The sequence below is a fragment of the Bombyx mori genome, chromosome 13, assembly GCF_030269925.1.
Source record: "Bombyx mori chromosome 13, ASM3026992v2".
NCBI lineage: Eukaryota > Metazoa > Arthropoda > Insecta > Lepidoptera > Bombycidae > Bombyx > Bombyx mori.
The window spans coordinates 12,010,459-12,024,464 of NC_085119.1; the positions used below are offsets into that span (position 1 = coordinate 12,010,459).

General features: G+C 43.0%; 1 protein-coding gene across 1 annotated transcript; it reads right to left on the minus strand.

Moving 5' to 3' along the window:
- Positions 1 to 536: 536 nt before the first annotated feature.
- On the minus strand, positions 537 to 6,155 carry LOC134200037 (uncharacterized). The gene is made up of 2 exons (XM_062671957.1): positions 5,805 to 6,155; positions 537 to 614 (listed from the first exon to the last, which is right to left on the minus strand). Exons 1-2 carry the CDS (start codon positions 6,153 to 6,155, stop codon positions 537 to 539), a joined length of 429 nt encoding a protein of 142 aa, XP_062527941.1.
- Between the last annotated feature and the right edge of the window lie 7,851 nt (positions 6,156 to 14,006).

The window sequence follows — 14,006 nt, forward strand, 5'->3', positions numbered from 1 at the left end:
CAGCTGTCAACCATTTTAGCATGATTGAGTAATTAATTAACAAAATTGGTATAAATTCAAAATTTAATTGGAAATTTCTTTCTAATACTTGAGAAGGGTGAAGTTCGCAGGAATCAAATGTATTGTATAATGTTAAACCTTAATAATAGAAGAGCATGACAGGTTCAGTACAGAAACAGGCTGGAAGGTTACCTACCCATACGGCCTTATAACCGAAGCCCAACAAAAAAAGAGCTTTCAGAAACTAGATCTAGCACGATGACTTAGCAGATATTATAATTTAATGTCACGTTATTTTTCAATGTATTTAAATTTATGTCCGTATGCAAATCTCTACAAAAATCTTAATGCACGAAGAATTTTACGTCATAACAAAATACTATTGTGTAACGACAAATAAAAGTCAATCAATTAAAATACCGCGGACTATCCAGTGTTCGTGTTCTAAAGGAGATTTCACAAACAATTAACCGAACGTTAAGTTCGCAGCTCGATCTCATTGCTGTACCAGTTCCTAATTAATACCAGTTCAAAGATTAGAGTACACAAAAACACAGCGAATTAGTTCCTGTTGCTGTTGCATTTTTAGTTGCATTACTCATGACTAGATCGATCTGGAAAATATTATTTTAGAACGTAACCTAAGTTTACCAAAAACCAAAGAACACTAAAAACTTCACCAAAATAAATAAAAAATCGGACATCACACGTTAATAATAATATCTAATTGATATTCATTACTATTGTTATCTCTTGCATAAGCTTGTTAACGTAATCACGACGTATCTGCTGTTGAGTGATTACGGGAACCCATAGATAGATACGTGGATAGAGCTACCCGCTTGAAGACATGAAGTTTCAATTGTATAGTAGAACGGCAGAGGCATAGGTGCTCCTGCACTTTTCTTATAACCAACCCATAACGTCTACAGCGTTAGCACTAGAAGCAGGCTTAGGGACCGCACTCATCAAAGAGTTCGACGTGCAACCTAACCCATGCATCAGCCCGCTGAGTTTCTCGCCGGATCTTCCCAGCGGGTTGCGAGTAGTACCGTAGTAGTAGATGCACAATAGATGCGCAGTAGATGCATTTGCAAAGCAGCTAGCTGCCTTTGAGCCGTTAGGTCTTCTTCAAAGGCGCTCGGGTATCCCATCGGGGAGCCCGTGCTCGCCCACATGTCCTGGTGAAACTGGAAAGGCCTCCGGGTCACCAGTAGTCCTTCTTTTATACAAAAAAAGAGTAAGTACCACCACTCTGCCTATTTCTACCGTAAGGCAGCTTTTAAAAAAGCTTTTCGGTGGAGAAGTTGAGGTAGCCGTTGTACTGTAAAAACAGAGACTTATAACTCATGTCTCAAGGTGGGTGGTGGCATTTACGTTGTTGATATTTACATATGGGCTCCGTAACCACTTAGCACCAGATAGGTCTGGAACTTGTTCAACCATCTAAGCAATAAAAAAAGATATGTGGTGTCGTGGGACACCGGATAGGAACGAAGTTTCTTATTATAAAAGTATTAATTATAAGTTCTATTCGAGGTATAAAGAAAATAATCATTCGGGTATACATTTTTTATTATGACTTTTTATTGATAAAAAAAAACAAACTGCTTTACAAAGTTATCAACTTTATTTTATTCACAATGATTTATAAAAAATATATATTATAAACGTCATCACGTAGACTATACATTAGACACTATATAACCATCATACTAAGACTATACATAAATAATTAAAATCTTACGTTACGGACGTTTTTTCCCGGTTAGGGTACCCCTCCGCATCGTCCCATAAAGAACTTCGTTCCAAAAAACGTATAGATGCTATACGTATGCTACTACGTATATGTAGATTTATTAGTTGTTATGGGATCTTTAACAATGTGACACAACCCACTTGTATTATATAACAGGTATCATAAAAATCGATTTAATAGCCATATATCACAGCACCGTGGACTTGTGAAAATATACGAGTTGCTATGGTTTTTTATTAGCATCGAAGGCCTACAGTTCCGTTTAGTTGATAACTGTCCTACAACTAAATATTGACAATCAAGGTTCATCGTTTAAATTAGAATTGTAGCAACGGGAAAAGCAAATTCTCAATCAATTAAAGAGTTTCTCTATTTACAATAATTAATTGAACTAATGCTTAAATTCCCTAAATACAGAAATAACAAAATTATTTGTTTTAAATTTCTAGATATTATATTATATCTTAATCAAATATGATGATATGAGTTACTTAGTACCAGGATGATGTTATCCGACCAGGTGACGGGGCAACACAAAGCCGCCGTCGCCCAAAACATGATCCTCTCCCAGTGCTTCTAGGCCCCTCAAGCACGCGTCACCGTTCTTGTCGAACTCGTCGATTATGAAGAGTTCGACGAGCGAACTAACCCTTAGACACAGCCCACTGAGTTCTCGCCGGATCTAGTCAGTTGTTCGCGATTGCGATGCGGCGGTAGATTCTGCGAAGCGCTACTCTTGCTAGGGTTAGTGTTATCAAATTCTGTCAGATGAAACCCGTGTGCTCACCTACCCGTCCGCGCGAATCTGGAATAGCCCCTTTGGTTACCAGCGAAAAGGTAGGTGGATAATGTTCAATTATGGTTCATAATAATAAATAAGGAAGTCTCATTTTAGACATTCACGCATTTTAAATATTGTGATGTAAAAAATAATTAATGGCTTTTTCATTGATTTGATTGGTGAACGCGCTCTCGGCATACGCGTTATAAAATGTTTAGCAGGGCACATACCTAGACATAGCAACGCGAAAGCCATCATGCAACTTGAGACACTCAAAGCCTCAATAGTATTGTATAATGGCTGCCCCGCTGCTTAAGACAGGACTCACGAATGTTATCCAACAAAAACAAAGCATAATGGTGGATCCTACGCATGCCGGATTACCGTAATACGCCGCATGTCGAGTGATTACGCAAATTTATACACTTTACTGGTTTGATTTTTATTACACGTTTTTTTTTTATTACCCCCGTTAAGTACAAAATATATTTGTACCTATGCCCATAAATATCCTAGCACTATTAGTGATACTTTTAACGAGAATGACTTTGTATTTTTTTTGTTATGTATATGTGAACTAAGGTATGGTATCCATTAAACACTGCTGTTAATTATTAAATTACCACAGAAATAGCTCTGATTTTCTGAAGATCCTGAAAGTATTCACCCAAACGTAATGTTGATGCCGATAATACTACTACGCTAATAAATTATATTCATTTACTTAAATAATAATTATTAGTACTCGTCGTTTTTGTTAGCATAAGTGCTGTGAAGCATTTACCATGGTACTGGTGGTGGATGGAACGTCTTGTGAGCTCTCACAGGTAAGTGAGACCACCACTATACCTATTTCTAGCGTGAAGCAGTAATGCATTTCGGTTTGTATAGTGGGACAGCCGTTACTGAGACTTAACCTGAAAGGCTGCAACCTAATACATGCATCAGCCCGCTGAATTTCTCGGCGGATCTACTCAGCGGGTCGCGGTTCCGATTCGGTAGTAGATTCATTCGCGAAGCAGTTGCTCTTGAGTTTCTAGGTCCCCTTTGGAGACGCTCGGGCAGATGTTAGCAAATCCCACCCCCCCTGGCTGAGCCTTTGCTCGCCCACCTGTCCTGTTGAAACTGAAAAAATACATCATTCAAAAAAGCGTCTTATCCATTAGGTCACGACGACTTAATTGTCTGACTGGCAAAAAAGCACACATACATATGTCCATACTCAATACTAGTGGTTTCATTTAGAATATTCGCGTTGTTAAATAAGAATATTTTATTATGTTTTTCTGTGATTAGTCTGTGAATTTTGTGATTTTAGATTTTGTTAAATAACGACGCTCGACATACCGCGGGTGTAGATTTTAAAATGTATTAATAAGCGTATCTAGACAAAACAGGGAATAAAAAGTTTTAATCGTCTAATGCCAATATTGCAACATTTAAATAACACTCGCTTGTTGATACATTTTGCCATTAATAACTGTTTAATTTCGTCTCCATATGACACTGATTAGACGACTCCCTATTCGGATTTTTGTTATGATAAAAGCGTCGTGGGGTCGTCGCGTCCCCTTGCGGGGGACCGGAGCGGGCCTCGGGGAAACCCCTCTGCCCGGACTTGATCTCCCTACCTATTGAGACAGGGGTGATGCACTGCGGAATGGTGTGTAGCAGGCTCGAGGAGTGTGATGGTGGGACGACTTCTTTCTTCTCTTCCCTCTTCTCTTCATCTTCCTTTCGTCTTTCTTCTTTCTTCACTTCTTCGGGAGGCGGCTGCTGCTCTCCTCAATTTTTTTTTCCTTTTTTAGAATTCATCTTAACCTAACTCAACCTAAAGTAAACCTAGCTTAGTCTAACTTAGAACTAAGTGACGGTAGCGCGCCGCTCCTGCACTCCATGGAGTGCCGGGGTAGCGCGCGCCGTCACACCTAAACCTAAGCCTAATCTAACTTAACCTAACATAACCTAATCTAACCTAACATGAGGGAGAGAGCAAGCTCTCCCCATTGTTACAATTTTGATACCCCATCCCAAAAGGGGGTGGGGGTGGGGTCAAAGCCCCTAATGAAACTGAGGCTGCACCTACGGGGTGCAGCCGCGGTCCCCATACGGGGGACCCGCCAAACGGGCAAGAGGCGTGGGACTAGAGGCTGATGAAACTTAGCTCCGAGAGGGGCGCTCATAGGTCCTCCCCGGCCTCACAGCCGGCGAGAAGCTTTAACTCCGAATGATCGTCGGGGGTACCAATAGCTCCCGCGTAACGCCGTGCTATCCGGTGGTCTGGCGTGCAGCGGGGCCATGCCGTGGAGATGCTCATGGGGTCCGTTTTCGGCTCGCTTGTACATATTACGGGCGAGCCTAGTCACAAACTCCACGAGCGACTCCACACCTAGGTCCCGGGCGATAACTTCATTTCTGACGTACTGCCCGGCCCCCACGATAATACGGAGGGAAAGACTCTGCTGGGCCTGCAACCTAGATCGCTGGGACGGCGACAACAGGTGATACCAGGCCTCAGCAGCGTATGTAAGGCGGGAACGGCCGTATGTCTTGTAAATGGCGAGTTTGGTCCTGGTCGGAAGCCCGGACGCAAGTACCGGCCGCAACAAGAACCTGGCCGCGTGAGTCTGATCGATGACTCGGTTGACGTGCGCGACCATGCTCACGGAGCGGTCGATGTCGCATCCGAGATACCGGACCGTGGTCCTGAACTCGTCCCCCCTCCCAGGAGTCACCCCGGTAAGTCCGCATCTTAGTCGCCAGCTCATCCTCAAGTCGGTTTAGCTCGCGCTTAATCCTGGGACACCTAGATGTCGCCCAGAGCCTCCTCAGTGCCCTCTTCCAACGAATTAACGTCTTGAGGTGCACCGGGAGTTCCGCTCTGGGCCCCCCGCTGGGTACCAGAGCCGTCGCTTGGTCCAGGGCTCCCCTGATGGTGTCGACGAGACGGGAAGCCGCCGTGTCGACCTCATCAGGGTCAGACGGGTCTTGAAACAAGGATTGGTCGGCCAGCAGTCCCGTAAAGGACTGCTAGTCGACCCTAGGCCTGAAAAGGGATGTCGCGACCCAAGTGAGCCCCAAACCCACCGTGACCAAGGTCGGTAGGTGAGGGGTACTCAGGTCGTACAGAGCCTCTATCGCTAGAAGGCACCGTAGCGCCTTGTGAACACACACGTCCAAGACGTCCGGTTGGTACCGGGCCAACATTGGAACGTGGGTGGGTTCGTTGGGGCCGACCACGCAGTAGTCCCCCCTTTCGGCAACCTCGTACAATCGCCTTCCGGGCGCCGTGATGATTCGGGAGCCCCAAGCGACATGTTTTGCATTGAAGTCCCCGACCACCAAGGCCGGATGGCGATCATGGTTCAAGGCCCGTCTAATATCGTCCTCGACAAAATCAGGACCCGGGGGTCGATACGCGACATAAATTCGCAGTTCAGCCCCCGGTACGTGGACCCTCACTCCGACCGTTCTGGTAGAGGCGAAGGTCAGTAGCTCAAGCTCCTCGTGCACCACGTCCCTCCTGACGAGCGCCGCAGTGCCCCTGAACGGGTGCCACACGAAGTAGTTGGGCAGTCGAGGTTTGAGCTTGGTCTCGTCCAGGAGGATAACCATAGGGGCCGTTCTCTCCTGGTGTACTATTGGGGGATTGGCGGCTAGTATTAGTGCCCGCTTTTTTTCCTTATTTTTTTTGTTTTTTCTTTTTATTTTTGTTTTTTGTTTTTAGGGCGTTGATTCTACTACGTTTGGACGTTGAACTGGTAGGGAGAGAATTGAGGCTTGGGTCGATTTCCCTTTACCCTTACCCTTGATTGAGACAGCCAGCGGGGCTGGAACTTGATTAACGGCTGCCGATGATGGCACTGGCCGTAGTGATGGTACTGCGGGAGCTTGGGGTCCCTGGGCACGCGGTGCCGGTGGCACAGGGGGAGGAACGGTAACTCCCAACATCCGCGCCTTTCTGCGGTAGACCGCACACCGTTTGTCAACGGTGGCATGATCCTTCCCGCAGTTGGCGCAGGTGAAGGGCCCGTCCCGAGGCCTCGGGTAGTCCGCCACGATGTGTTCACCCGCACATCGAACGCAGCGGACCGCTCGGTGGCAATTGGTGGAGGCATGACCAAAAGCCTGGCAGCGATGACATTGCGCCGGCCCCCGGTTTGGTCGCCATCCCTCAATTGACACCCCCGGCAGGTACAGCAGTTCTTCAACTACGTACAAGCGGGCGAGGCCTTCCTTGGAGAGGTGGTCAAGGGTTACGTAAAATACGCAACCCGGCCTCCCTCTCTTTGCCCTTATGCACCGGGCGTAGCGGGCCGGGAACCCCAGTTCCTTAAGGGCGTTTATGATTTCCACCGCGTCGGTGTCAGCGGGCAGGCCTCGAATCGCCACCCTCGCGGGGATGTCCTGATCTAGCGCATAACACTTTATGGCGCTGTCCACGGAGGAGGCCCCAGCGAGGTAGGCTTAAACCACCCTGTACTCTTCTGCCGACGCAGGCAGAAATCTAAACCCTGTTCCATAGGGTCGCACAGACGGGGCCCGCCCCAAGCGCTCCCTTATGGCCGCCATGTGGCGAGACCATTTCGGAAGCGCTTCCACCATAATAGGTGGGTGGCGGCGGGGTGCCTCGTTAGCACGCTTCTCTCCTGGGACAGGGGACTTGGTTAAATTTGGTCTATGGGTCGTGGTAGTCGATGACTTTTGTGTTGCTGCTATTGCAGCGTAGGAGGTGGATGGTACTGGAGAGGGAATGGGATTGGGTGTAATTTTAGGGTGGGAGGCGGTAGACTCAAGGTCCATATATCTAGTTGATTCTAGATTGCCCACCGTGCTGCTTAAGGTGGGGGCACCCCTACGTCTAACCGACGGAATGGGAGAAATGGCTGGGGAGGGGGACCGAGGAGGAGTATTCAGCTGTTTTGCTGGGTGGACCTCCACCGTTCCTAGACTCCTCCTGGGTTTGGGAACTGGTTTCTTTTTTGGGGAGGTTTTTTCCACACTCTTAGAAGAGGAATGGGACGAGACTGAGGATTCGCTGTCGTAAGAGGACGAGTCCTCGGACGAGGTTGTCTCCTCACTGTCCTCAGCCTCGTCCCCCTCCATCTCGCTTAAGGATTTAAATGACGGTCCTATCCGGGGACGCTTGTCTTTTGCCTCGGAAGAGCTCCGGTCGGACTCAGACCTCGCCTTCTTACGCGGCCGAAAGGAACCCGAGCAATCTACCGGTAAGGGAAAGAAACTTTTCCCCGGACCGATCCTCGGTGACCCTCGGGCCGCGCCCGAAGGCCCGGGCCGGTCGTCCGTTCCGGTGCCTAGTTCCGGGCGAGCAGGTAGGGAGCAATAGGCGGGTGAACCTACTATTGCCTCACGTCCCTTTCGGGACGGACCGGGTGTGCTGATGGTGGGGAGAGGTGACCCCCCAGACATGATGTTGGTAACTTATTAACTGGTTGTTTTTATCATCAGGTCCCAGTCGGTCCAGTTGTAGAGTTGGAGGAGGTTTTTTGGTTGCGGTAGCCGAATCCGGCAGTGGCAGTTGAAAAAACACAAAAGCAGTAATAATATAAAAAGAATTAACTTAGAAATTTAATAAAGTATAGAAGTGAATAAGATTTTTGTTTTAATGTACTACTTGCCTAGAATTAATTAACTACTTGCTAATACTACCACCCCCACCGTCGGGCTTCACCTTCTGTCCACGTCCATGACCCTTTAGCGGACTTGGTAATTAAAAATAACAAAATTAAATTAAAAAATAAAAATAGATTGAAACGATTGAAGATAGTGATTTATGTTGAGCAAATGATTTAATGTAAATAGTAATTAAGGTATTTTATTCAAAAGCATGATATCGTTCCGTGTGGAATAACACTATTCCTGGATCGATAAAGATCACTTTAGACGCCAAACTTAATGAATAATTTTGTAAAATTGAAATTAAATTTTATTTAAAAATTAAATTTAAAACAAAGCCGCAATATTGGCCAAAGACGGCGACAGAACGATAAAGAAAAGAAAAACAACAAGTATATACAGATACTACCAACTACAGTCAAATAACATAAATGAATGCTAGTGAAGCTACAACTACTATAAAGAAAAGAATAAACAAGACAAAAATTATCAATTAATTATTAGGTGGAGGTTTACCACTACGGGTGCCGCCTATCGGTACTACAACTATCAAATAAGCTAAGAATATTTATCTTATACCTTTAAACGAGCAATTCTTGTACATTAATATATATGTATATAATCTGAATCTCGGAAAAACGGCTCCAATGATTTTCATAAAATTTTGTATACGGGGGAATTCGGGGGCGATAAATCGATCTAGATACGATTTATTTTCAAAAAAAATGTTGTTTTATTCGTGTTTTCAATAATCAACTCTTCCCGACATCTATTGACGAATAATAATACTATTTTTCTTAATTGAGGGCAACTAACCGCTTCAAAAACAAAACAAGATGGCGTTATCAAAAAAAAAAAACCGAACAAAGCTCGGTCATCATCTAGTTTAAGTAACGTATATATTTTTTTGTAATAAATAAATAAATATTAATAAATAAATAAATATTTATACTAGCAATCACGCCACGTTAACTGGTCCCGTGCTAAGTTCGTAAAGAACTTGTGTTACAGGTACCAGGTAACGGATATAAATGTAAGATTTTTATTATACACATACATATATTTAATATGCATCCATAACCCTGGAAAAGACATTTATATTTATCATACAAATGTCTTCCCTTGGCGGGATTCGAACCCGCGACCTCCTTGTGTAGTGACCATGTCACTTACCACTACACCAGACGGCCGTTTGAATGAAAACCTATTTATGATTTCACATCATTCTAATTAATATACATACCTAAAACTATTTCAGCATATATTTTAACTATGTCAATAGTCACCCAAGCGTCTCCGAAAGCGACCCAATAAGAGCAGTTGCTTTGCGAATAAACCTACTACAGAATTTAAATTAAATCGCGGCTCGCTGAAAAGATCCGGCGAGAAACTCAGTGGCTTGATGTCATAGGCTAGGTTTCACGTTCAGCTCTTTGACGTCTTAACTATGCCTACTTTTACTAGTAGAGCTCGAAGAGTCTAATAACAGTGTTGGGTGTATTGAGTGGATCCGGTAAGCAGCGGCTTGGCTTTGTCCCTGGCATTGCTGAAGTCCATGGGCGACGGTAACCACTCACCATCAAGTGGGCCGTATGCTCGTCTGTCTACAAGGGCAATAAAAAAATAAAAAAAGACGTGTCTAGAGCGGTGACTTGCATGAGCCGATTCCGAGGAGTAGTCAACAACAGCCATGATAAGGCGATTATCATACTGTATTTTGGATATTTGTTAAATAATATTGTATTTCTTTACTTTTTTTTATCTCCTACCTAAGCTGAGAGCCTTGAGAGGCTATATCAGCGTAACCTTAACTAGTAGGTGAGCTCACGGGGCTCAAACCTGACGACGGTGCTAACACGAACCCTAGCAAGAGCCGTGCTTCACAGAATCTACCACCGGATCGGAAACGCGACCCACTGAAAAGATCCGGCGAGAAACTCAGTGGACCTTTCTTTATTAATATCTTACCCTAATATCTGTATATATAAGTATTAAAAACAAAACTGCTTTTGAAACAATTACCTCTTCGTACCTCGTTCTTCGTTCTATCTATTCGTTCTTCTTCGCTGTTAAAAAAACTATTTCTCATCACGAAATGACTCCGTGTATAATGTCAAGATTTAACACGGCACCTGCAGTGCTACCAACTGTCTAATGCCAGCTAATATTACTAGTTTGGTACACCTCCATCTTAAACTTTTAGGAAACCTTGCTCGTATGGATACAGTATATCGTTTGACGCATTCACAACATCATCCAATTCCATCGATGAAAGATAGGTAGCCTATCCTATGCTTTATGAGCTAGCTTAGCTAGCTAAATAAAAATATGATGTTGATTTAATTTTTAGGAATTTTAAAAAGGTAATTTTAGAACATACATACATATGTTGGAGATACCTTAAGATTTTTATAGTATTAGTATTAGAGCTAAACCATTAACAGCTTAATAAAAAAATTATGATACAAAATCAACAAAACAATTAACAATGCAAATTCCTTCCAAGATAAAGTCAAATTAGTATGAGTACACTATGATGATCATTTAATCCACGTAATAGTTTCCACGATTTAATAGGTGCGTGCCTCAGAGGTATAAAGTTACATTAAATTAGATGAGCCGTGAACCGTGAGTGAGTGGGAAACCAACAAAGAACTGTAATCCGTTTCATATTTACGGCTGACATATTTACGGCATAGAATAGAAAGAATACTATCGTTAAACTATTTTTTATCGTTTTGGAGCATATGGCCAGTGCGAGTTTTTTAACGTTCTCGATAGCGTAAAAGTTAGCACATATTTGTAGGGAATGGGATCGTTTGCATACCTTTGCCGTTAGGGGCGCTGTTCCAACTGCATACAAAATTTGTTTAACTTTTACGCTATCGAGAACGTTAAAAACTCGCACTAAGCACACAGATGCTAACTGATAACCGTGGGTAACGTATATCAGCGATTCCGGGGACCAGTGAAATTAAAAAAAAGGGTGCGTGTACTTATGTACGCGCGTAAGAAGTTATACTTTATTTTTATTAAATTTATTTCTTTTTTTTTTATTTAAATTTTAATCAACTTGAAAAAAAATCGATTAAACAACATCCTCAAACACGCATATTGGACATCCCTTTTCTTGACATCGTATAAATTCGGTAATTCTCGGTACGGTTCGGAAAGTTCACCAGCGGCTATATTCAGACTCGCCAAGTTACGTCGGTCGTATTGTAATGAGTGATTTAGTGGGCAACTTCATTTCTGTTAATTTTGTGTCACGGTGCGCGCGCATCGTAAAATTTCACTCTCATAAATTTTTCATAGCGCGCCTAAAGAAGTATAACTTCAAAAATCTTAACAGTGCCTGCCATAACAAGACATATTATTTAATTTTTGAAACTATTATAATAATATATGTAAATATAAACCATCATTACTATTAAAATATAAAACATATTTCTTGAGGAAGCTAAACTGCATTAAACCAAACTACTTTTTTTCTAAATACACTTATCATTCAATGGAGCTCCCTGCATTGGATATATAAGGGAATGTCCCAGTAAATGTACTATATATTATACTCATTAAGCACAGTACTATTAAACTCAGTACTCGTTAAACTTAAACATTAGCTAATGAGTGGGTTCAACGACCTGTTGTAATACGAAGATGCTTCCTTTAGGTGCCTTCACTTTCGAAAACGAGTTCAAAGTATGATTTAAAAAAAAAACCATACCTAAAAATATGTTTTAGAATTCTCGATGATCAGTTGAGTAACCATTAAAACTGCGAATTAATCGAGACGAAATCACTTTACTAATGTTTAGCTGGATGTTGTTCAGAGATTTTTTACTAGACAAGCCAGACATAACGGCCCACGTCCTGTTCGGTTGCCAGTACTCATAGTTACTGGCACCAGTCTGTACTGGTGGTAGGACCTCTTGGGAGTCCGCACGGGTAGGTACCACCACCCCGCCGATTTCCGCCGTGAAGCAGTAATGCGTTTCGGTTCGAAGGGTGGGGTAGCCGTTGTAACTATATTGAGATCTTAGAACTTATATCTCGAGGTGGGTGGCGCATTTACGTTGTAGATGTCTATGGGCTCCAGTAACCACTTAACACCAGGTGGGCTGTGAGATCGTCCATCCATCTAAGCAATAAAAAAAAAAAAAAAAGTTACGGTCAAATTACGTAAGCGCTTATCTAGACATGAAATCGAAGTTCCAATTAATTATTTTAGTATTGTAAGTTAAAATAACAGCTACCTTTCAGACATGCTCGTACAAAGACTAAGGCAATAACCATTCTTGGTTATTGTGTGGACACGAGTAATCAACTTTTTTGAAGTTATACTTCTTTAGGCGCGTTATGAAAAATTGATGAGTGAAATTTTACGGTGCGCGCGCACCGTGACACAAAATTAACCGACTGAAGTTGCCCACTAAATCGCTCATGACAAATGTGACAATACGACCGACGTAACTTGGCGAGTCTGAATATAGCCGCAGGTGAACTTTCCGAACCGTACCGAGAATTACCGAATTTATACGATGTCAAGAAAAGGGATGTCCAATATGCGTGTTTGAGGATGTTGTTAAATCGATTTTCTTTCAAATTTGATTAAAATTTAAATAAAAAATAAAGAAATAAATTTAATAAAAATAAAGTATAACTTCTTACGCGCGTACATAAGTACACGCACCCTTTTTTTATTGCCCTTATAGGCAGACCAGCATACGTCCCACCTGATGGTGAGTGGTTACCGTCGCCCATAGACTTCAGTAATGGCCCTGGCATTGTCGGCAAAGCCAAGCCGTTGCCTACCAATGCTGATGGCAGATGCCGCACTACCCGAAGACGAAATGGTGCTCGAAAATTTCTCAATCAAGCGCATTACAGGAGTAGCTCGTAGGAAATTTGCGAAGAATGTCCCATTAGCTGTAAAGCATTATATACTTTACGAATAATATCAGAGTACAAACATCTCTTAGATGATCTCAGAGACAATCAAAACCTTACAAGTCATAAGATTAAAACAACATAGATTGGCTTAGCCTGTATTTGTCTGCTCGCTATCATATCTATTCAACTATTATTTACATTGAAGGAAAGCGTGTTTTTGCTAGCGCTCAGAGGTCAATGTTAATCGTTTACCAATGCCATTCCGCAAACAACACAAATCCGTAACCCACTTTTCGTGTGTGTGTTCAAGTGTCGTAGTTTCAACAGTTTCACGTCCTTACGGATCCATCAGATCTAATAACCTTTGCATTAGATGCCTTCAGCTCTAGCATTAGGAGCAGGCTTAGGGACCCCGGTAATTGTACTCATCGAACTCGGACAAAGAGTTCGACGTGCAACCTAACCTATGAATCAGCTCGCTGAGTTTCTCGCCGGATCTTCTCAGCGGGTTGCGATTATGATCCGGTAGTAGATTCATTCGCGAAGCAGCTGCTCTTGAGTTTTTAGGTCTCCTTCGGAGGCGCTCGGGCAGCTGTTAGCAAACCCACTCCTCCTGGCTGAGCCTCTGCTTACCCACCTGTCCTGGTGAAACTGGAAAGGCCTCCGGGCCACCAATAATCATCCAATCCAAAAAAAAAAGTTTGATACAAACTTCTCTGCTAAGCATGTGAGGCAGTCGTGGACTCCGGTACTACTATACAACATAAATAGAGAGGAAGGGTTAGTGACCAGTACTGCCTCTTATTGATTGATTAAGGCCATTACACGATAATGAGTCATTATGGAAGTTATATGTGAATAATTTCGTGGTCGGTCCCTCGTTCGTTATAACCTATTCTAAAAACAATTTTAATTGTACTGAAATAAAACAACAAA

Coding starts and splice junctions, on each gene's coding strand:
- LOC134200037 (XM_062671957.1), bottom strand. CDS start 6,155: ATGGTTATCCTCCTGGACGAGACCAAGCTCAAACCTCGACTGCCCAAC. Junction 615..5,804: donor CCGGAAGGCGATTGTACGAG/GTTGCCGAAAGG, acceptor AATATTTTCCAG/ATCGATCTAGTCATGAGTAA.